Genomic DNA, 24,061 nt, shown 5'->3' with positions numbered 1-24,061 from the left:
AGGATGCCCAGGCTTTGGAGAAAGGCAGTATGTGCTTGAAAATAGAAATGTGCCTGCCATTTGGGGAGGCGGGTGGGATTCCCCCAGAGGGCTGAGGGTCCCAGCACCTTTTTTTCCCTAGTTTTCCGAAAGGAGCAGGAGGTGGGCAGGAAAGAGGGCAGGGCCCGGACACCTGACGCTGCCCCGGGGGACTGGCCTCACAGGGCGATGCCGCCTGCCACCCACCTCACAGTGTATACTCCCCGTCGGCTTTCCATCTCAGCTGGTTGTCGTAGCACGCCTGGATTTCCTTTTACAGAAGGACACTGAGACCCTGTATCAGAAAGCGGGCTTCCAGCTGCACTCATATGAAAAGCCAGAACTCCTGACTCACACACCTCCTGCACTTGAGCACCTTGGACAGTGAGGACTCCTGTGAGGGACGGGCCTCTCCCACGAAGGATGGGTCCACACCAAGAGTCCTGGAGGGTAGAGGGGATGGGACACCAAGAGGTCGGTGACTCAAGAGTGGCCCTCCTGATGCCCAGCCCCTTGGCATCACCTCCAGGGACCGTGAGCGCCTCTTCCCAGCTCCTCCCACCAGAGAAGTGGGGCACAGCTAGTTGGCACTTTCATCACTAAGTCATAGGCCCTGGATCGCATCTACTATCTTTCAGTCTTTATTTTGGACAAGGTCCCATCCTTTGTCCTTTGAGGTCTTTTTAGTCTTCAGAATCTTCTACCCATCCCCCTGCAGCTGGCATCCAGACAGGCACTGGCCATAATTCTCCAGTGACCCAATCCAAGGCTCTGACCTCCTACCCCAGAAGGCTTCCTGGGCCTTGCCCATTGCTGTATGCTACTATTAGGTTTTTAAACTGCCAGGCTATTGTGCTCACTCACCATTAACTTGTGGCCACTAGGACCCTTGGTGTCTTTTTCTATTGTGCTTATTCATGGCCAGGAATCAATGAACTCAGGGAACGCTGTGTCTGGTCTCCAGTGAAAGTGTTCCACTTTGTTGCACTACACACATTTCTTGTTGGTTGAGGGGGTTTTGGACCTGCTCCTCCCTTCTGAGGGGCTGCTATACCCAGACTGTGGCACTATCCCTCTGTTGTACCATCTTAGTTTCAGCATCCAAGCATCCATTTAGAAAATCATTCAGCCATTCGCTCTAACAACTCAAAATATAAAGTGCCTTCTTTTGTTCAGTGTCAGATTGCCGGTGATGTGACCTATCAAGGTGGATGTATTATCGTATTTGGAGAATGAATGGCATATTTTCAAACCGCTTTGTCTAAATTACACAGTACACACCCCAGGAGCCCAGAGATCTGGTTACTCTCCTGAGATACGGAGAGAAGAGGGCCTCACCTGAGGGGGCGGGAGTGGATTCAGGAGGATGATGACTTCAGAGGTGTCCGGGGACCAACATCTGAATTTGGTCCGTGAGGCCACTGGCAGGTGTCCTCCAATCTGCAGAGCGTGTGACAGTGGCTGGGTGTGACCCTCAGGTGGCAACCTCCCCGATGGCAGTGAGGAGGTTGGGGTGTGAAGACACATGCCCACAGGAGGCCAGCTTGTGTCCCCTTCAATAACAAGACCACTCGTGTGACCTGATAACTCGCAGAGACGACTGGGGCTCTGTTCTCACTGTGGTTTTCTTCCAAGCTTCTCCCAAACTTGTCAAGCCCTGGTGCTCCTTCCCCTCCAGAAGGTTTCTGCTGATGGAAGGGGCTCCCTTGGGGTGATACAGGCGGCCCACCCACGCTGCAACAGACAAGCAGCCCCCAGGCCCAGACCCAGGACTACAGGACAACAGAGGGCCAGGCCTGTTCGAGGGGTGGCACACGACTGGGGCCGTGACCACATGGCTGTTACTTATGGAAGAATCAGAGCAGAGCAAAGACAAACGCTCAATGGAGCAGCCTGGCTGGACCAGACCCAGGGAGCCTGCTGCCTGACAGGTTTGAAAGGCCCTCCTGGGCTGGCCCATGGCCTAAGGTGGAGGCCATGATGGGCCTCACCCCCTGCAGGGCTGATCTGAGGGGCAGGACCGTCCCTTCCTGAGGACAAACTGACCCATGGCTGTGTCCTGGAGGGTGGTAATGGGGGCTGGCTCCAAGCCCCCTCTCTGCCTGCACTCACCCCTCACCGGCCATTATTGACGCTTCACATCCTGTGTTAGGGCCACAAGAGGGAGAAGCAGCGCCTCTCACCCCTAAAAGGACAGATAAAGGACAGATAAAGCCACCAGCCATGGACTGCGGCTGCTGCATCACTGGGTCTGCTGCCCCTCCCGGCTGCATGGCCACTCAGCCTCAGGCAGGGGCACCCTGGCCTGCAGAGAAGGGGCGAAGAAACTCTCCACGTCTGGGCCAGGCCCAGAGGGTGAGGGTGGAGGGTGAGACAGATCCCGCAGACAGCAGACCCCTAGCAGTGCAGACATTCGGGAGAGCTGCCTGGGCCCTCCTCCTGTCGCAGGCAGAAGGATGGAAAGGCACACACCAACCGGCTCTCAATCAATCCCACAGGCACTGGGCTAGGGCTGGGAGCCCACCCCCACCACGCTGCAGGAGAAGCAGGCCTGGCCCAGCCTCCTCGCCCACCTCCCTGTAGCCCTCAGGGCACGCTCCCCCCAGCGGGGCTCCAGGGCATGGAGAAGCTGATGTCTGAATTCTTCCTTTAATTCCCACCCCTAACAAGGTCAAATTCATCTTGTTTGCCTCCTTAAAAAGTTCACAAATGCAAGACTCCAGCTTTTCCTGAAATCGGAGCCCTGACAGCTAAGTCTCAATAAAACACTGTGTTTCCAGGCACTGGGGCCGGTCTCGGGGCCCCTGGTTGCTGGGGTTCACGGGCATTTCCCAGCATTTCCCAAATTCTCCTCCCCGCCGCAGGCCAAGCGCCTGTCCCCTCTGGGCGCCCGACAGACCCTGGCCCGAAGCTCCCCAGAGCAGGGCCTGCCTGCGGCTGGCCTGCCCCCCGACCCTCCTTGCTCTTCCCTGGGGGACCCCTTGGCCCAGCCCTGGAAGCTGCCACATTTTGACCTTACAAAGCTCCCGGGACCTTCTCCTAGAGGTGCCACAGAACATACGTTCGTTGTCAATGTGTTTTTATTTACTTTGCTGTAGAATCCGTGAGAGCCGGAAGCACTGTGGTAGCTGTGGCCCAGGGCTCAGGGTGGCCAGTCCCCAGCCTGGGGCACAGCCGGACCAGCGGGCGATTGTAGTAAAGAACAAAACAAAATAAAATGCAGAGAATAAATGACTTGCCAACAGGACACTGGTAATCTCTTGGTAGCGGTGGAAATTTCATGAAACTTTCCCTTAAACAGAAACCCTGCCCTCTGACTAACCCAAGGCGCTGGAGAGAAGACAGCCGTGTGACTCGGTCTCTGAACTTGAATGCTGCCTTCCTACCTAGAAATTCAGCACGCGTTTTGGGGCCAGGTGCTGGCGGGCTGCGTGAACGCCTGCCTGCTCCCCCGCCCCCCGGGGGCAGCCGTCTCTGGTCCCCACAGTCTGACCCAGGAGGCCGGAGCCCCCCTTGGGGGGTGGGTCCCAGCCGTGGGGGAGCCCCTGAGGCACGGACCGCGTCCCTGCTGCTGAGTGAGGCACGCCGCACACAGACACATCTTGAGGGCTCGCCAGGGCCAGTGGTTGGCCTTCCTCGTGGCAGGAGTGGGGCGGCATGGGGTGAGTGTCACACAAGAGGCACAGAGAGGCCCCCCTCAGCTGGGGACGCAGCAAATTGGATGTGAGGAAGGAAGCGAGTTTGCTGACTCCCAAAGCAGGGCGAGCTCTCGGGTCGGGAGCACGTCGCCTCTCGGCCAAGTCAGTGGTCTCTTCCCTGAGTGGCAGGTGAGGTCCCTGGGGCTGGTAAACCATCCTCATGACACCTTCACCCGGAGGGTCCCCACGCAGTCCTGTGAGCTAGGCGGGGAGGGTGGCACCATTCTCATTCCAGGACAAGGGAACTGAGGCTCAGGGGGCAGGAAGGTCATGCACCTGGGAAGGGTCAGAGGAGGGCAAGAACCAGGTTCCTGGCCCCTAGGTAAGCCTTCCTGCTGAGCAGTGCTGCTCACCCACTACGGTAGAGTCCTGTCCTCAGGCTTCACAACTTTGGGGGAAGAGGGATGAGCTGTTTAGTTTGGGGGCAGTTCCCTCAGAGCCAGGGACGACTGGGGACAGAATGCTTTCTCTTCGAGGGACAGCCTTGCAGCCTGCCTTTGCAACGCTGGGCTAATCAGATCCTGGAGAGTCTGGTCCCCCTGGGTCTCCAGGGAAGCGCCCAGCCTCAGGCCAGACCCGCAAGCTCCCTCCCTTGCTACAGCTCGAAGGCCAGTCCTGCACCCCTGCATATGTGTGGGGTTCCCCGGGGGAACTCCTCCTCCTTCCTCTGAGGCAGGGCAGCCTCCACGGTCCCCTGCTGGGCAGACAAACTGGAAGAGGCTCCCTTCCCCTTGCCCCTTGAACCCAGGCGTCCCTGCCACCCTCTAGCCTCCCGGCACGGAACCTATTTCTACCGAACAAGAAGCAGACAAGAGCTCGGGGGGCCTCACAGGAAGCAGAGGGGAGAGCCCTAGAGCCCCCCACCGTGGTCCACAGACTCTGCCCCGTGTCCTCCGTCCACCCATCAAGGGTCGGAGCTGGGTGGCCCCTGCCAGCTACTGCCCTCGTTTCAGGACCAGCGCCTTCATCCTGTCCAGCCGCCTGCCCCCAGGAGGCTTTTACGGAAAATTCAAAGGTCCTAGGTTCAAAAACCTCCATCCCGCTTGAGAGCTGATCAGGACAAGGTTGCCAACGGAACTGCCCTTCTGGGCCGCAGACCTTCCTCCTCTGCAGAGGTGGGCCAGGGGCCCCTCCCCAGCCCATCCGTCCCTCTCACTCTAACTGGCGCAAGACCACCAATTCCCTTGACTTGTGAGTTCTAAGTCTTCCCCGCTGGGACTTAAGGCAGAACCTTCTGGAACAGCACACCATTTCCCTCTGCACCTAACCAGACCCCAACCCCGACTGTTTCCCTAGCTGTGCATCCCCCACCTCCGAGGGTGCAGCTTCGTCCTGACATTGTCCCCTCCTTCCTGGGAGAGTGAACCCCCCAGGGCTGGCGAGGGCGCCCCGCTGCCCTTCCCGTGCCAGCAACGTGCGCATCAAAGGCGCCCTCTCTTCTCAGAGGCCCCGGCGACCCCGGGAAACACCAGCGCAGACATTAGTGCTGGGGAAACTTTTAAGCATGCGTGCACATGCACATCAGGCCAATAACATTAAGTGTCATTTAAAAAAAAAATGGGCTAAACAAGCAGCATCGCCGAGGACGGCCGGGCCGGGTGGTTGGTCCTGTACTTGCACGTGCTGGCAGGTGGGGAGGCTAGAAGTCTAATGACTGAATTATCACCCTGATGCCTGTTGCTGGCTGGGAAGAATCCTGGGGCAACAGCTGCCGCAGGGTTTTTGGCTGGTTTCCTCTAATTGCATCCAGATTAAGGGAGCCGTGCAGGGGCGGGCCTTCTCATCCCTCTGGAGCAGTGGGTCCTCCAGAGCCCACGCATCCACGTCTTTGGCTTTCAAAGTCCCAAGAAGCCCAGATCTCAGTGGGGCCTGGCTCAGCCCACAGGGTGAGAGGGGGGAGCAGTGAGGGTGGGGGTGGCACTTGCTGCAAGGTCTTGGGGAGCTGTGGGAGTGAGAGGCCGTGGGAGCCAGGAGATTCAGGAGTGCTTTCCACCCAGGACCCTTCAATGTGGGGGAACCCGGGATCCCCTCCCTCTCCCCCACGCGGTCACAGCAGCCCAAAGGCACAAGGTTTCGTAGTAAAATGCACGGACGCTCTCCTGCTTCAGAGCGTGGGGAGGGGGGAGCACTCTTTCCCCTCTGAGGCATCTCCTGTGTCTTCTGGGGAAGTCATGCCCCTGCTAGAAGGCAAGTTCCAAGACAGTGCTATTTGGACCAGGGCTACCTGGTGGTGCTGGTAGGCTGTGCCAGCTGCCCGGTTCCGCGTTCCCTCGTGAGTTCCCAGCCCCTCACCACGTCACTGTGCAACCTCTCTTACTGCAAGGGAGGGTCCACTTCTCCACCCCTCTAGGTGCTGGGTCAGCGCATGTGACTTACTTTGGCCAAAGGGATGGCAGCAGGGGTGGCATCTGCCAAGGTTTGGGAAGGCGCCTGCACACTTCTGATTCTGCACCTTTGCCTTGGCCAGGACTGGCTTGCGGGGAGGATGCAAGAGCCGTGGAGGAGAGCCAAGTCCGGCCTCTGTGAGCGTCAGCATTCTGCTGGGCTCAACAGCTCCAGGCATGGGAGTAAGCCCAACCCAGCCCAGAACCGCCCAGCCTGAGCTGCTGACCTGCAGACTCCTGTGCTAGGTGCGTGCGTGCTGTTTGGGGCCACCATGTTTGGGGGCTACTTGCTATGCAGCTTTACTGTGGCAATGGGTAACTGGTATGCCTGTTCATGGGGAAGTGGTCTCTAAAGGAGTCAGCAGAGTGTCTGGGTAACTCGGGCCAATTCCAGTGGATCAGGAGCCAACATAGAAAGGCAATTCTCTTTCCCCAGAAGCAGAGCAGATGAGAAATCCACCCTCATCCAGCCTGGACCCTGCTGCTGGACTATAATGGTCAGCACCCCAAGATCTGGGCACTGACAAGGCTCCAGGATGGTTTCCCCAAAAGGCTCTGGGACAGAGGGCCAGGAAACTTGGAAGTATCAGTCTCAGTCTCCTGCCTGCTGGAGGACTTGGGCTCACGGAGAGAAGAGAAGCTGAGAAGGGAGGAGGCTGATAACTTCCTCTTTCCTGTTGATAAACATCTTTTTAAAGTGGTGCCACTCAGCAGCGTCCACTCTTGGTGAGAAAAGCTGAGAGCAGGAAGCAGCCTCATGTGGTGGGGCTGTGTCTCCACGAGGACTCTCAGCACTTCAAGGATTTTTCTCCCCAGAAGGATGTGCAGGAGGATTCAAGGCTCCTTGCTCTCACCAGTTCAAGAGGTGGCTTCCTGTGCAAAGGGCCCCACGCCTTTACACTGGCTGGGAGCCCTCCCACACCCTTGTCTGTCCTTCTCTAAATCCAAGAAGGAGCAACTGATGAGAATCTTGAGGAGGAGGGAGAGCGTGCTGGGAAGACCTGGTTCCCACGCAGAAAGCAGAGGTGCCCTGAGTGACTGCGACTGTGCTGTGGTTGCCCCGGCGTCCCACCACCTGAGAAGCCACTCACAGAAGGCCTGGTTCACAGCAGACCGCAGGCCCTGCAAGGAGGCAGGGGTCTTTCTAGCACGTGCAGGTGCCTTTGTCTTGGTCGGTCAGTTAATATACTGTCCCTTGCCTCAAACACTGCAGACTCCCTTCCGAGGATTTTCTGTGCACACACACACACACTTCGATCCTTCCAGCCCCCAGCTGGCTCCTGTACCTGGTGCGGGTGGCCTTAAACAATGCCAGAGAACCACAGGTAGCAATTCCCAACTAAGGGAGAGGAGTCCAGCACTTCAACAGCTGGTGCTCCGGCTCACGGGTGGCAGAGTCCTTTACATTCCAGGAGGACAGGATGTCGAGGTGGACAGTGTTGAAGCCCCAGCCCCGCTGCTCTGACACTTCTCTACCCTGAAATCAGCGGGGCTTTTCTTTCTTTTGGCAGATGTCTTCACATCAGCTTTGCAGCTGCATCTGGAGAAGCTGTGGAGTGTGACTGGCTCACTCAGAGAAGGCCTTATGAGGTGTGTCCGGCTTGCAAAGATGTCTCTGGGCCTGCAAGGACCCCCTTGTTCTGCGTTCGCCTGGCACTGGTGGGTGAACAGGAAGACCTCTCCTGTCCCGCCTTCCCCGATGCCTGGCAATGCCCTTTAGCAGCTGATGAAGCTGGAGGAACTCCTGGGACGCATCCAGATCCATCAAAGGCAGGTAACATGAGAACCTGGCCCGCGTGTGTCTCCAGGTGGGGTGGCCATGCATTCTGGTCCCGCTGGGTTTTGGGAGCTGACTTTTTTCTGGGCAGCTGGCAGGTTTTACTTCTGTCACTTCTGGACTCAGCTTTTGTCCTTAATATGAAAAGGTTCCCTTCATGTCGCCCGAGGGCATTTTCCTTACATTTCTACCATCCCATCCCCTCCATGCCCATCCCCACCCACTCCCACACGCTCGAGACCTGGCTGAGGTCCCCTCACCCCTCGACCAGCACAGGGAGCCCAACCTATCTGCGGAAACCGAAGCCTTCCCGAGGCGTCTTGGGGCCCTTCCTGCCTTCCCTGGAGGGCTTGGGCGAAGGTGTCTCCACGGTGCCCCCAAAGGGGCAGCTCTCTGACCCCGGATGCTGGCCGGTGCACTCCACGGCAGGCATGTAACCGCTGTCCCACATGCCCGTCCCACACAGCTTGCACAGGTCATGCAGGCTGCAGGGGATCCGCGGCAAGAGGCGGAACTGGTACAGCAAACTCCTGGCCTGCAGACAGAGAGGACGGGCTGTGAGGAGGGGTGGGGGGACGGCCCAGAGCTAGGGCAGCAGTAGCCAACGCCCGCGGCTCACCCTGAGCCAGGTCAGGGTGAGGGCTCTGCCTGCCCCGTCCCTTCAGCCTCCCTGGTCCGGCTGAGACCCACGCGGTTCTCTGAGCAGGACTCCCATGGGGCTTGGGACAAAGAAGGCTCCTCCAGTGGCCTTCATACGGAGGATGGACAGGGCAGCCAAAAGCGGCGCAGGGCCTGCCTGTCCCTCTGGGCTCAGCTTGGCCCCATGGCTCCAGCCCTCTGCCCTGCAGGGTGTTTCCACCACCCTGTGGGGGACAGTGACCTCTTCAAGCCCTCTTTCCACCCACCTGGCGGCTGGCCCCGGGCCCCTCCTCACTGCCCTGGAAGGCACCAGAGAGCTTAAGAAGTGGCATCTCCAGCAGGAGGCTGGGCGGTGGGAGGCTGAGGAAGCTCTCCTTTGTTTCTCTGACCTTGGATGAGAAGTAGCCACCCTCCCCTCCCTAAGCCTCCTGCTCAGTTTTCGGGCTGTGGACGGCGAGCGCGATGCCCCAAGGAGGAGGACCTACCTACCAACCCAAGGGATCTATTCACTCCATGAGAGGGAGGCTCAGGTGCATGGCCTGATGGGTGCCCCGAGCAGCGGACAAGCTGCCCTCTGGGCCCCCTGGGCGTCGGTGGGGAGCATCCAGAGTGGAGTGTGGGGGCGGGGCCTGCATTCCAGAGGGGCTGTGTGGGGTGGGCCTCTGCATACATGGAGGGCGGAGCCTATGTTGGGGGGCTGTGGGCGGGGCCTGGAAGTGAAGGGGCGGGGCTCTGGAAAAAAGGGAAGGCAGGGCTTCCTGCAGGGCCATGCTCACCTTCCTGAGAACGAGCTCCCCATTCATGTGCATGGCCAGGTTTCCAAAGTGCAGGAGCATCTGGTCGGTGGCCAGCTGCTGCTCAATGACGTCATCCCCGTAGATGGCCACGATGGCCACACAGATGAAAAGGTGGAAGTAATCGGTCTGGCGGGGTGGAGAGGGCGGTTCAGATAAGGCCCCTGACCCTGCAGACGGAGGCCGAGTGCAGAGGTGGGGGGGTGAGGGCTCTGGGGTGTCTGGGTTCATGTGGCCCAGGGCAGGCCCAGCAGCCTCCTTCCTCCTCAGTTTCCCCACCCGCAAATGGGCCACCATCAGCACCTACATCCAAAGGCTACTGTGACATGCAAAGGGGTGACACTGGGGCTGGCCACCCATGGGCTGCTGTTACCCTTTGGGGGGCTCTCTGGGGGGCTCTCCGTCATGGGGGCAAAGAACATGCTCCTCTGAAGGCTGGCCCACGCCCATTCTGGGGTCTTGAGAGATGGTGCATCAGAGCACACTCCGGCAGACCGTGGGACATGCCAGGGAAAGAGACCCTTCTGGCAGCCTCCCACCGGTCATTGTTCTCCTGTCTCCAGGCCACACATCCCAGCTCATGTCCCAGAGCAGAGCACGGCAGCTCTGATGGCCCCCACGGAGGGGCTACAGGAGCCCACCGTCTTTAACCAGCGTTTCAGAGCCCATGGAGGACTCTGCTGCCCTCCTTGGAGGCCACCGTGACCTCGCCTGCTGCCCAGCAGGGCCTGGCCCGGGCAGGAAGTAGGCACTAGGTCCTGGCGGGATGCATCCTGTGCACTCTCTGACCCGGACTGCTTCGAGGGCACACTGTCTTTGAGTCACACTTGCTCCCGGGGGCAGAGGAAGGACAAGGACCACCAGGAAGCCTGTGTTTAGTCTCCTGACCTCGGTCTCCCAGCCAAACAGAACCGTGTTCCTTCCCAAACAGGGCCAGGCGGAACCCTGCATGCTGGCAGAGGTTACGGGCAGTAAATGCCCCCCACACGACCCACCCTGGAGAGACAGTCCTCAGCCTGCCCGGCCCCTTCCTCTGAATTGATCCAGAGTGGTCTCACTGTGGCTCAGGACAGTCCTCCTGCACCTGCTTGAACTGTGGCCAAGGCTGAGGTGGGAGTGGGGGGGCAAGACGGTGCAGGAGTTCCTGGAAGGTGCATGTCCAGCCGCTCTGGGAGAGGACTGTGGGGAGGACAAGGTGGGGCGCATTCTACATGGGGCTGGACAGCAGTACAGGACTAGTCTCAGTTCACTGGACAAGGCCCTGGGCAGCCCAGCCCCCGAGGGCAAACTAGAAGTGCACTAGATGGGTAAAATAGAGCCTTCTCACTCAGGGGACACTTTAAAAGTTGAAGCAGCTGGTAGTGACCCCCCTCTTTCCACTGAGCTCACTCTAATGAATTAACCTACGTCCACTCTGATCATCCTACCATCCCCCTTCCAATCGTCTGCCACTAATTTGATCGAGGTGGGGCCAAATGTGGCTAAATTTAACCTGAGAAATGGCCCTGTCTGTTGGGTGATGCTCTGAGCCCCCTTGTAAACATTAGCCTAAACATGATGTAATGAGGGTGGCAAATGTATTGCTGGAAAAACAAGCAATGCGGCTTTGCAAAGCGGACATGATTTTTTTTTTTAAATGTGATCCAGCATTTTGGACCATCTTTGCTAGTGCTTCCTTGATTCCATCCCGCAGTGTGCATCGAACACGCTAATCCAGGCAGGAAACAGCCCCGACCCGGGCCAGGGTGGAGCAGGAGGCGGGCGGGGCGGATGGATGAACACAAAGACAGCCTTGTGGCCCCTGCACCGTTTTTTAGACTCACTACTGTCAGGCGGAATGGTCAGGACGGGAAACGCTGACACACACTTCCCAGGGCTGGTGGGTGTGCCATCTGTCTGCAAGGTTTGTCTACTCCAAGCTGCTCCAACTGAGGCAAAGAGGATGGAGCCCACTCTTGCCCAAAGGGTCCTGGCCGCCTCCCAGATGTGTCAATGCAAATTTTTTTAAGGCTGACGGATTCAGAGAGACTTGCCTATCCTTTAACATCACCGGCTTGTCGCTAATTTGGGCGTTAAAGCCATGTGACAGGGCCAGCGTGATGCTCTCAGGGGAATCTGTTGAGGAGACACTGATGACAGTGGACGGCAAGTGGAAATCAACATCACTGGGAGGGGACGGCGGGCTGGGCCCGGGCTCGCAGAGGGGCTGATGGGGGAAGCAGGCTCTCGGGCCCTCTCCCTGAGCCATCCAGACGGGGCGGGCGGGCGGGCGGGCGCTGGCTCCAGCACGTGGGCACCGACGTCCCGCTTGGCCCTGCAACGTCTTTCACGCTGATTGGTTGTGACAGGAGCGTGCTCAGCCCCAGAGCGTGGTAATGAGCACAGTCAGCGGGCAATTTGCATCGATTTCAGTTCCTTGGGAGGTGAGCTGCAGGTCCGAGGCGGGCCACGTGGGGCTGGAAGGCAGTTGCTGGGTGAGGGGCCGACTCTGGCTGGTGGGGGGGATTCAGGGGTCGTGGAGGAGGGAGACCCCAGAGGAGGCGCACCATGGTGCGGGCACCCTCCCCTCCTCGGAGGCGGGGTGCAGGATGGTGACGTGGCTCCGGGGCTGCTGTCCGGCCTCAGCCCTCGCCACCGTCTGGCTCACCTGGTAGTGGGCCCAGCAGGCCTCCCAGATTCGCAGTGCCTCGGCCTCGGGGAACTCCCGCTTGAAGCACAGCAGGAGCCAGCGGTGGCAGAAGAGCATCTGCAGGCCATCCTCGCCCAGCGAGACCAGGTGCTGGTAGAAGCGCAGGTGTGTCAGCCGCAGCAACTCCCGCAGGTACAGCTAGGGGCGAGGCCAGGATGGGTAAGCCCCCGGCCCCCCGGCAGGCCCGCCTGCCTGGCCCAGGAAGCCCACTCCCACTGGGGCCCTCCCTTGGCCCATCCCCACCCCCAGAAGAGCATGTGTGCCACGAGTGAGATCGCCACCTGCTGTGTGTGTCTGCACCCACGTACTCTGTTCTGTCGCTGGAATCAGATTCACAGCTGTTTTCGTCAGTTCACCCCAGATTACAGACTGTTTTGGAGACTGTGGCGTGGCCCAGGGCAAGGCAACGTGTACACCCTGCTGGGGACCGAGTGGCTGGTGGCAGGTCGGAGGCTGGGAAGCCCTCCAGGCCTCAGGCACCACGTGGTGCTGTTTCTGACACCCCCTCCTTCCTGGGATGTGGAGCAGAGCCTCCACTGACAACTCACCCCCCCACACACCCACTCAGCCACCTTCCGCTCTGATCTCCGAGATGCATCACCTTCCAGGGCTGATTTAGAGCAGGGAGGGGGCGTTTCTGAACCCCAAGAGGCTCGATGCCTGCACATGAGGTCACCACCCAGTGACGTGGGACAAGATCGAGGCTATTTCTGGCAGCGCCCAGCTTGGGCTGCTGACTTCACCAGCTCCGTTGTAAAATCAATCTCTGGCAACTAACGAGTCACGGGGCCCTTCGCGTCAGAGCCTGTAATTGCCTCCCCAGGTACCACGGAAACCTGACATCACAGGGCCGACGCAGAGAACAGAGCGGAGAGCGGGCGGCTCAGCTGAGCGCAGTTGGGGGATCCTGTGGTGGGGGTTCGGTGACTCACAGGCCCCTTCCCACACAAGTGGCCCATTGTTCCTACTTGAGACAGCCGCTGGGGTGGCACAGGAATTCATTCTGAGGATCCTGCCCGACTGGCCAGTTTCTCCTCCCTGTGGCTGACCCCCTCCCACCCTCACGGATACCCCCCACCCCCACCCCCGTGCCCCTCAGCTTCCAGTCCCCACCTCCCAGCTCCTGCCTCCGTCTCCTCAAATCCTGTGCTGTGTTCTGCTCTGCCATCCAGTCTTCAACGGCCCCTAATACTTAGGTCACAGGATGTGCTCCTTGGCCTGGCATTCAAGGCCCTGCATTCAGCTCTCCCCTCATTGTATGTGGGCCACCAACCTGACCAGTGTCACTGCCCAGAATGGTCTCCTGAGCCAAGTCCCAGTGGGCTGGCAGCATCCAGGACCTGATCCCATATGCCACGGGGTCGGCGTGGTCCAAGGAGACATTGGGATGCTTGCCTTGGTTCCCACTTATCACCAGGGTGCTTTCTGTGTCACTCCCTGGCACCCAGCATCCTCTCCTTCCACTATCAGCTTCCAGGCCGAGAATCTCTCCGACGGGGGACCCGAGGCCACATCCCAGTGCCAGCAGCACCTGCCAGGTGCTTGGAGTGCACAGGTGCTAGGTAGAGGGAAGGGCGAGTACTCCTGGCCCCACCATACTCACCTTTGCCTCCCCACCCCCACCTTTCAGTGCTGCCTGGTCTGTGTAGCTTAGGGGAGGCCCCGAAGGGAGGGGTGCTGGCCAGGCACAGCAGGGAAGGCCCGCTGCCCTTGAGGTGGGTGTGTGACAACTGTCCATTGGGCCTCAGGATGCTTCAGGAGCCCCTCCCATTCCCGTCCCCACTCCTGCGTGGAGCAACCCAGATGCAGCTGAGGACGCATTTCGTAAAGCACAGGGCAAGTGTGACAGATACCCCGCTGGGGAGCCCGGGCTGGGGATGGAAGCACGTACGCTGGGACTTGGGAGCAGGCTGCGTCCCCCCTGGGAGAGTTGGCCCTTCCCCAGAGGCCCAAGGCTAAGCCCCCAGAGCCCACGGGCAAGGCCCACATTGGCTTTTCTGCTGAACCCTGACCCACCGCAACCAAGCCGCACACATCCGAGAGCCTCACCAGCTGTTTTTCCATGTCCTCATCCCGAGGAGAGCTAACGAAGATCGTGTTCTGCATCAGACCCACAAAGCACCAGAAGGTGTCTGACTCATCCAGGACCTCGGCCAGGATGGGCGCCACCAGGTCCGACATGCCCTGGGAGTACCCGATGGCGGGGTTGTACACTGCGTAGTTCAGCAGAATCCTCCTGAGGATGCAGTGCAGAGGGCAGGGAGGTCAGCAGAGGGTGGCCACACAGCAGGGTGTTGCCCAGTGGAACCCCAGGCTGGAGACCTTGGGCTGCCCATAGCCCCATCCTTCACCTTGATCTCAGAGGAAGGAGGGCAGCTCTGGGGACTGGGGAAAGGTAATGGCCTGCAATTAGGCACTCTCCAGCCTGGCCCTCGGCCCTTAAGAGCAGGGAAAGGAGGAATGTGGGTCTCATTTTCTTAATGGTCGACTGCCTATGACAAAGAGTGGGCTGTTTTTACGGGCTGCTAATTTCATGCAATTATTTGCCAGGAGGCAGCAGAATGTCAAAGATGCCAGCCTCGGCCTGTGTGGCTTTATCACCCTGAGGACCACCCAGTGGGAGACAGAGACACTCAGCGGGAGGCTGGTCCACAGCTGGTGTGAGCCAAGCAAGCTTAGGCTCGGTGGATGCTCAGGGGGTGGAGACCTTTGCTGGCACCCTTGGGAGGGGGCCTATGGGCTTCCCTGGGTGGCTGGGACCATAACAGGCCCACTGATGTTCCCTAAGGATGCTCTGATTCGGGGGCATTGATTGTATGAACCTGGAAGAAAGACCCCTGACCCCAGCAGAAGCTGCTGGTCCACTTCCCAGAGGGTCAGCTGAGGCCTGAGAGGTGAGATGAGGCTCCTGGCGTGGCAGACACAGAGGGAGTGAAACCAAGAGGGGAGGAAGCTGTTAGCGGGGGGAGGCGGTACCTCATGCACTCCACGTTGGGATTGCCTTCGCCTCGGAAGAACTGATGGCTCCTATCTGTCCGAACCACATCCTTGTCCACAGTGAACTGCACATTTCGCCAGAACGCTCTGTGCTCCTCAGGGGTCATGGAGAGCCTGGCACGGAGCAGAGCGCCCGCCGGGGTCAGCCAGGCACACGCTCCAGGCCTGCGGGGCGTCCCTCCCAGCCCGGCTCGCGGTTGGCAACTAGGGCCGCTGGCAAACCCTCCAGCTCCCACTGACTTGCAGGGGCGGGGGCTGAGGTGGGATAGGAGTCCAAGGCTTTCCCAGCGTGAACACGGCCTCACGCGTCCCAGCGTCCCAGCGTCCCGGCGGAGAGCTCACCGCAGCCCCCGCTCGGCGAGGCCAGAACAGACCTCAGCAGTCCAAGCTCCCCGCCGACCCCGAGGCCCCGCTGCCACCCCGGCGTTGAGCGGTGGGATGTCAGCGCCTCGTTAAGTCTGTTGAAAAAGAATTCTAAAACCTTGACATGCGAGCTAAAGAGAGCCAGTCCCGGGGCCGGGCGCCGGGGTAATGACGGCACTTATCCTGCCCCATCGCTCACGGTCCTGGGAGACCCATTTTCCAAGGAAACTATGGGTCACGGAACATATTATCAATGCTGAATTGCGCCTCAAATTGCCTTTCCAAATGGCATTTCCCTCCGCGGCTCGGGGTGGGTTTCCCTCCGCGGCTCGGGGGGTGGGGGTTTCCCTCCGCGGCTCGAGGGGCCCGGCCAGGCGCCTCGGTCACCTCTTCTGCTGGATCTCGGCGTACTCCCTTCTCTTCTGCGCCCGCAGCGCCTCCCTCTCCTCCGACGTCGACTCGTGGCTGTAATAACGCAGCAGGAAGGGCCAGACCTCCCCCCGGATTGACACATCAATGCCGCCGAAGAAAATGGCCTGGAGGAAGCGGCAAAAGTTGGGGAGGGGCCAAAGCAGGGCCGCTCAAAGCACCCCCAAATCCCCGGAGATCTGTGTTTTGGTGGCTTTGCTTCGCCTTCTTGACAACTGACGCCTTGATTCAGATCGCTGCAATTTGCACATGTTTGGAAGGGGAAAGTGCCGGCCCCCCATTCCCATACAGGACACAAACCAGGCTCATTTCAATGTCAATGCCCCCCCTGGTGCGGCGCTCAGATTAACCTGTCGTTCTCACGTCAGGGCCTAATCCCGGTTTTGGAAACGCGGCGCGGGCTGCGAGCTCTTCTATACAGGCTGGCGCGGGGTCCCCCAAACCCGCTCCGGAGGCGGCTTTTTCATCGCAGCGGCTTTGACTGCTCCATCGGCCGTGTTCGCACAGCCCCCGCGCCCGGGCCCGGACCCCCGCCCCGCCCGCGGGCGCGCCGGGCCTCACCTTGCGCAGCTTGTACTCCTCCTGCACCTGGCCCAGCGCGTTCAGGTGGCGCAGCCAGGCGGCCACGTCCAGCCTGCGGTACATGCTCTCCTCGGGGTGCGTCTCGGAGGACGGCAGTTTGGGACGCCGGATGGAGAACTGCATGCACGTCTTTTCGTCGGCGACCTGCTGGACGGGAGGACAGCCGCCGGGGAAGATCAGTGTCTCGGACGCCCGGCTTTCAAGCCAACCGCGCTCTTGGCGGGATGTAAAAGCCTCCCTCTCTCTTCCGAAGGAGGAGGACGCTTCTCCCCTGCACACAAACCCCTAAATGGCAAGTGTAATTAGACGCAATTACAATGAAAATGCCATCCTCTTACCACGGTCCCCTCGCGCTCCCGGGTCCCGGCCCACTCCCACCAGGCGCCGCCCCCCACTCTCGCTCCAACCCGCCGCAAAGACGGAATTAATGCCTCGGACGGCCAGCTTCCCTCTGCCGGGAGGGCCTGCAATAAATTACATGTGATTGGCCACATACAAAGGGATGGCTGTTTTGCGAGCGGGGAGCCCGCCTGTCAGGTTGTCTCCATGGGCAGTCAGGGACCCAGGGCAAAACTGCAGCTGACATTTAATTCAAAAATCAAAGGTTGTGCAATGTAGGGGGAGAAAAAAGCCATGCTACTGTAATAAGGGAAGCCAGCAGGAGGCTCTGTGGGAAGGAAGGGAATTTTAAAGTCAGCCCATTTCTAATAAGCACATACCGTATCTTAAACAGATAATTAAAGAGCTTTTATTACGTTTGTATGTAGATTGAGCAAAATATGGCGGGATGCCTTGTCAAAACATGATTTTTCAAGTGCGGAGTACTGCCTTTACAAGAAGCCTGGGCGCATGTTTCAGATCCAAAGTTGCTGCTCTGTGGGCCCCCAGCGACCACGGGTCACACCCACGAGGCCTGGGACTCCCGGGAGAGGGCCCATGTCCGAAGCCCCTGTTGCAGGGGAGGGGGTTCGGGAGAGGAGGGGGTTCTCAGCAGCCAGGTCCCTCCAGGGGCGGGGTCTCCCTCCCCTGCGGGCAGCACCCATCCCTCCTCCGGGCTACCTGGTCTTTGAGGTGCGTCTCTGCGCAGTATTTCCACTGCTGAAGGACGTCGGGCAGCTTGTCCAAGCCTCCGTGGTGGAAGTGAAAGACCTTGTACTGGCTCTCCCGGCTGGCGACGACCAGCTGGCCGCTGGTGCAGGCCTCATCGCTGGGCGGCCATTGGAGGCGGGGGAGGAAAGACTGATGAATATGTAAACACCGGTTTGTATTTCCAAGTATAATCAGAGGCTGCCTTCGCTGACCTCAGAGGCAGGAAACGGAAAGTCCCCCTGGAGTTTGGCTGCTGGCGGCAAGGGGACAGAATTACGCCCCAACAGAAGCCATCACCCCCTTTGCTGAAGAAGGCAAAGCAGCTGCCTCCTGGGAAAGCCCTGGGTTGGACTATCCTGGCTCTGGGAGACCTGCCAGAGGGGCCTTCTGCCCCCACTCCTGCCCGCCAGGCATCCTCCCTTCTCTCCAGGAGACCCCAGGGTGGATGCTCTGAGGTGGAATCCACTAAGGGACGCCCCTCCAGCGGGCTTCCCCATCCAGCACGTGTGGCACTTTGGGAGAATCCTCCAGGGAAATTCACTACACATGCCTCAGGGCGGTCGCCTGAACTTGGCTGCCCTTCCGTGAAAGGCGGGATGTGGCTCAGGGTCTGGGAACCCCACGGAGACATGCCTGCTTCTTCTAAACACAGATCTTCGGCTGGTGCTGTTCTGTGGCTAGGACACCCTGCCTTTTGGGAAGAGAGACTTGAGGTGGCTGCTAGGCAGGGAACTAATAGGGGTGTAAGGAATCATGAAGGAAATGGTGCCTCCCTCTAGAAAGCCACGGTCTGTCCTGGGCACTCACCCAGCTGTGGGGCCGCTGGGTGGGTGACCGGGAGCAGCCTGCAGCTCCCACTCTCTGGGCAGCCCTGGTTTGTCGTCTTCCCCAAACCAGGGCTCCAAGCAATAGCTGCCACCATCACCCTGAAGGCAGAGGAAGGAGTCTGGGAGCTACCCAGACCCGGCTCCCGTGGGGCAGCCGTAGTGGGGCTCCACTGCCGACCAGACTGGTGATGTTGGGAAGCAGGTGTTTGGGAATCCCAGGGCCCTGGACCCAAGCACGGCCCCCCAGGACATGGCACACAGGCAGCTTCCAGGATGTGGCCCCAAGGGGCCTCACCTGAAGAAGAGACGGAGGGAACGCATCTGCCCCAGGTCCACTCGGAACACGCCACAGATCTGCTCCAGGGCGCACGCCCGCTGCGGCTCGTCCCAGCGCGGGGGCTGCAGGAGGCCGCTGCCGTCCGGGAACTGCAGGTGGGCATCCGTGCTGGAGGGAGAGCTGGTGGAGCGAGTCATGTGAGGGCCGCACAGCCACGGGGGAAAGGCAGGGGGGCGTGGGGAAATCATTTAAACACGCGTGCAGGCTTAAACATACTTATAGACATGCCTGGACACGCCAAGCACAGAGGCTCTCCAGGGACACCCATGAATGAACGAATGAAAGAGTGAATGAATAAATCCTATCACAGGTCATGCCCAATTATACTTTAATGTGGATGGGGAAGCATTTTCATGATTAAATTCTGTTCCACCTCAGTAGAAGCATTAGGTTGTTGTGATGACAGACAAGGTCCTACTGACTGGGTTTGCGCCCTGGCTGTGTGACCCTGGCAAGTTACCAAGCCTCTCTGAGCCTTTGTTTCCTCCTTTGCAAAGTGAAGACAGTAACAGAGCTTTGTGTGGAATGAACGGCTGTACAGCGCTCAGCGCTGGGCACCCTGATTTTCAGGGCTTACTAAGAGAAGCTGTTTCGTGGCCATTTTAGATAGCGTGGGGCTTCCGTATGGGTTCAGACTGGTTCAGTATTTTCCTGAAAAAATATTGGTTCTATAAGGAGACGTTTGGATTATAAAACTATTAATACTAAGAGTACACACTTCTTTGGGCCTGGCCCTGTGTTAACCACTTCTCCTGTGCTTCTATCACGTGTAATCTTGACAGTAATCCTAGGAAGTGAGTAGTGTTATTACCCTCATTGTACAGAAGGGAACTGACGCTCAGAGAGGTCAAGTAACTTGCCCAAAGTCACACAGCTAGCAGGTTGTGGAGCTGGGATTTGAACCCAAACTTTGTGGCCTATGTCTTCACCAGCGTATTTTACTGTCTCTGAGTTCAAAGTTCAGCAACACAACCTCATTCTTTCATTCTGCTCCTTTAAAAAAAAATTCAAAAAATTCATGATTTTGTTTGGCTCCCCAGTTACAAAATATTTTATTACATAGATTCAGCTACACCACAGGTTAAATGCTCTCTCTTGAGATTTAATGGTAACATCCAGCAGATGCCTGCTACAATAGAGTCAGAGCGAAGGCAACCATGGGTCTGGACCCCAACCCCAGTATCCTGCAGAGCGAAGACTGCAATCACTTCATCCCATTTTCCTGTTTCAGCTGAGAGCATAAAAGTATCGGAGGCAGTGGATCATGAGGCAACTCTTGCTCAGATGGGCACCAGGTCTCCAAATGAAGCTACTCTGGACCGTTTAAGCACAATGCCTCTAACTCAGAACTTCCTCAAAGGGGAGGCCTGGCTTTTTTAGAACCTTTGCTGCTTCCAGAACCACACGGGGCCTGGAGTGCGGTTCTCCCCTACCTGCCTAAGGAAGTGCGCTGAGCAGGTCCTCCCATTTCTGAAGGGCACCTGGGCTCTCTCAGGAAACAGAGAAAGACAGCTGGAGGGGAAGGCAGGTGGACAAGCTGAAGCATACAGCCACACGGCAAACTCGGGCCCAAAAAAGGCTGAGAGATTCCCAGTCCTCCCAAGGGGACCCTGACCGGGCTGCACGATGCAATGATTGTTTGCAAAACAAGGCAAGCTGCAGGTCTGAAGCCAGCCCCCCACCATGCCGCTCCACGCAGCATTCCATAATCTGCTTATTGAACAATGAGGCCACAGCGGCCGGAGAGCATGTGCTTGGCATGCTTTCCCGGCCGGGCTGGCCTATCCGGGCTCGCCTCCAAGCCCAGCCAGAGGGGGCCACCAAAGGGTGGCAGTTTTTCCAGCCCCCCGCCCCCAGTCCTTCCCACCGCCACTCCACACACACACAGGACAGTCCTCCAAAACCTGCACACCCTTCCCAACACGTGGCATCCTGCTCACCCCAGGGGCAGGCCAAGGTGTGCAGAAACCAGAGACAGGATGGACACTCACTCTGGCAGAGCTCTGGGTGAAGCCACTGCTCCCCTGCTGTGGCGGGAGGAAGGAGCCCCGGAGAGCGGCCCCCCGCACCTTCCTGCAGCAACTTGCCCCAGGCAGAAGTCTGCCTAGACCCTTTTACAACTCCTGAGGGGGAGATTATTTGCATTAATTAATTGACTGATTAATTCAAGACATTATGTTGGGCCCTACAGCTGGGGTTCCACAGTTCAAACTAGAGCAAATTTGATGGAAGCCTTGATTCTCTGTTACTTAGGGCTTGTCATAGCAGATGACTGTACGGTCATCCAGGTCACCTAGGACCACATCTGTTTCCACCACAAGACCCGTTGCCACGGGGTTGAGGGCTGTATCTCATCTGCTCTTCTGAATCCCCAGCTCCCAGGAACAGGCCTGGCCCAGAACACAGAGATGTCATACTCATGTCTGGGCTGAAAATACAAAATGCCTGGGAATCTTGGAGTCATAGAAAAAAAGAGTCAGGAAATAAAATCTCAGGAAAATTGAAATGTGTGTAGTTTTTATTTTTTATCTTTTTACACATGCAGAGCAATTTGGTTTTAAGACTATTCATATGTGCTGCACAAAATTTGGCTTGTTCGTAAAATTATTATTTGTGTTATGTTAAAATTATAAGGAGGGTTTATTTAGGGCAATAACTCCCAATATGCTAAAAGGTAAAAATGCACTACAGACAAACCTAGAAGAAGCTAAACGCTCAGAAATACAGCGGTTCTTGGTTTTTGTTACTTTCTGAGGAGCACTGAAATGCAAAAACAGAAATGAGTAGGAAGAGCCAGCTCTGCCACAGCAAAACATGGCAAGTTTTCTTAAATGTGGCTTCTAGTTCCCAGAGTGGTGCCCATCTCCCCAGCCCTGACCTGGGCTGGCCTCGTGCGTGGCTTTGGCCGACAGGATGTGGTGTGAGTGACGTTCTGTGAGCTTCAGAGCCTGGCGTCAAGACGCTGCTGCGTTCTCACTCTTGGTGCATGCCTGCCGCCGTGCACGGAAGCCCAGGTGTGAGTGACGAGAGACAGGAGGAGAGGGAGACCCAGCGGACGGCACCAGCGTCCCCAGGCCTTGTGGATACAGGCCATTGCAGACCCTCCACCGGCCTTGCCCCCGGCTGGTGGCCCCTGCTTGAGGAAGGCCAAGAGCACCAGCAGAACCACCCGACAGGGCCCAGTCCAACCCGAAGGCCTGTGAGCAAGTTAAAGGCAGTGGTCTGGGGGGAGGGTGCAGCTCAGGGGCAGAGCACATGCTTAGCATGCACGAGGTCCTTGGTTCAATCCCCAGTGCCTCCATTAAAACACATAAACAAACCTAATTATCTCCCCCTTCCCAAAAAACTAACAAGAAAAAAATGAATGTAATGGATTTTTTTTAAAGGTGGTGATTTTAAGCTGCTAAGTGCTGGAGTTGTTTGCTATGCAGCGGTAGGTAACTGAAACACACAGGAAGTGTCTGTTCTCAGAAAATGCTTGTGGGGAGGAAGAAACTTCCAAAATTACTGAGCTGTGGACCTCACGGCCAAAGAGACGTTGCAGCCAGACTCTAACATTTTTAAATATCCAAACTTCTAAGTTGGCTCTTGCTTTTCTTCCTTCTGATCCTTCTGGGTCAGCGGAATAGTAAGTCGATAGAACCCCAGCTGTAGGTCCCAAGTATAGTATCTTGAATTAATTAGTTGATCAATTAATTAATGCAAATAATTTCCCCCTCAGGAGTTGTAAAAGGGATTAAGCAGACCTTTGCCTGGAGGCAAGTTGCTGCAGGAAGGTGTGGCGGGGGGGGGGGGGCCCTCCCTGTGGGGCTCCTTCCTCCCGCCACAGCAGGGGAGCAGTGGCTTCGCCCAGAGCTCTGCCAGAGTGAGTGTCCATCCTGTCTCTGGTTTCTGCACACCTTGGCCTGCCCCCTGGGGTGAACAGAGCATGTTGGGAAGGGTGTGCAGATTTTGGAGGACCGTGCTGTGTGTGTGCGGAGTGGCGGTAGGAAGGACTGGGGGCGGGGGGCTGGAAATAATGCCACCTTTGGTGGCCTCTCATCATTGCCAGAACTTGGAAGTAACCAAGGTATCCTTCGGTAGGTAAATGGATAAACAAACTTTTAGTACATCCTGACATTGGACTATTTGGTGCTAAAAAGAAATAAGCTATCAAGCCATGAAAAGACATGGAAGAAATTTAAATGGATATTACTAAGTGAAAGAAGCCAATCTGAAAAGGCCACATACTGTACGACTCCAACTATATGAGACTTGGAAAAGGCAAAACTATGTAGACAGTAAAAGAATCAGCGGTTGTCAGAGGATGGGGAAGGGGGACGGGTGACTAAGTGGAGCAGAGAAAACTTTGAGGGCAGTGAAGCTACTCTGCAGGACACTATAATGGTGGATAAGTGTCATTACAGGTTTGTTAAAACTCATAGAATGTACACTGCCAAGAGTGAATCCGAATGTAAACTGTGGACTTTGGGGTATAATGATGTGTCACTGTAGGTACATCAGATATAACAAACGTGCCACTCTGGTGGGGATGCGGGTGACGGGGGAGGCTTTGCATGTGTCAGGGCAGAGAGTATATGGGAAATCTCTGTACTTTCCCCTCAATTCTGTTATGAACGTAAAACTGCTCTGAAAAATAAAGTCTGTTTTTAAAAAACTAAGCAAACGACATGAAAAAGCCAAAGAACAAACTGGGACATATATATGACAAGGATTAATATCTTTAATATAGAAAAAAGTATGTAAATTAAAAAAAATCAGTGTCCAACAGAAAAATGGCAAAAGGACAAGAAAAGACAAATCACTAGAGAATACATACAAATAAACAAAAAAAATTTTCATGTCCAGAGGAATGAAATGAATGCAAATGGAAACAAGATACAGTTTGGCGGGGGGGGGGGGGGGCGGTCTATGAAATTGGCAGTAACTAAAAAGTTATAAAATGTAGTGTAGGTAAGGGTTTGGGGAAACACTCTTGCACAGCTAGGGGCACTGTGTGCTGGTCAAATTTCTCTCAATGGCAATCTGGAAATAGGATGCAAAAGTCTTAAAAATGTTTATGTATTTTGACCTTTTAATTTCATTTCCAGGTATTAATCCTGAGAAAATAGCCAGAGATACCTACAAGAACCATGTACATGAAGAGATACAGAAAAACCCTACTAACAAAAATCTACCACTCATTTGGGATAAAAGCTGTCAGTGATCTGGGAACAGAAGGATACCTCCTCAAATGGATAAAGGCACCTGCAGGCATCCTACAGTTCACATCATACCTACGGTGGGAGACTGAATTGTTTCCCCCTACGAATGGGAGGCTCTACTCTCAGCAGAAGGCAAGAAAAGAAACCGAAACACACAAATATTGGAAAAGAGGAAGTAAAACTGTTACCATTTGCAAATGATGCAATTGTTTACATGAAAAATCCCATGGAATT

At 57.0% G+C, this 24,061-nt stretch overlaps 1 protein-coding gene across 5 annotated transcripts in view; it reads right to left on the bottom strand.

Moving 5' to 3' along the window:
* Window positions 1-3,080: 3,080 nt before the first annotated feature.
* TBC1D16 (TBC1 domain family member 16) overlaps window positions 3,081-24,061 on the bottom strand; it is a 74,818-nt gene continuing 53,837 nt past the window's right edge. The window contains exons 4-13 of one of the 5 annotated variants that reach the window (XM_032456681.1): window positions 18,582-18,743; window positions 17,430-17,577; window positions 16,350-16,517; window positions 15,747-15,895; window positions 14,976-15,110; window positions 14,049-14,235; window positions 11,958-12,137; window positions 9,293-9,439; window positions 8,164-8,412; window positions 3,081-8,011 (exon numbers count right to left, since the gene is read on the bottom strand). In XM_032456681.1, coding sequence (XP_032312572.1) covers window positions 8,164-8,412; window positions 9,293-9,439; window positions 11,958-12,137; window positions 14,049-14,235; window positions 14,976-15,110; window positions 15,747-15,895; window positions 16,350-16,517; window positions 17,430-17,577; window positions 18,582-18,743 — 1,525 coding nt within the window. In that variant the 3' untranslated portion in view covers window positions 3,081-8,011. The other 4 variants (XM_032456682.1, XM_032456683.1, XM_032456684.1 and 1 more) reach the window with 4 other exon arrangements.

The sequence above is a fragment of the Camelus ferus genome, chromosome 16 (assembly GCF_009834535.1).
Source record: "Camelus ferus isolate YT-003-E chromosome 16, BCGSAC_Cfer_1.0, whole genome shotgun sequence".
Taxonomy (NCBI): domain Eukaryota; kingdom Metazoa; phylum Chordata; class Mammalia; order Artiodactyla; family Camelidae; genus Camelus; species Camelus ferus.
Note: the sequence above shows the minus strand (reverse complement) of the source record. Positions and strands in the feature narration are given on the sequence as shown.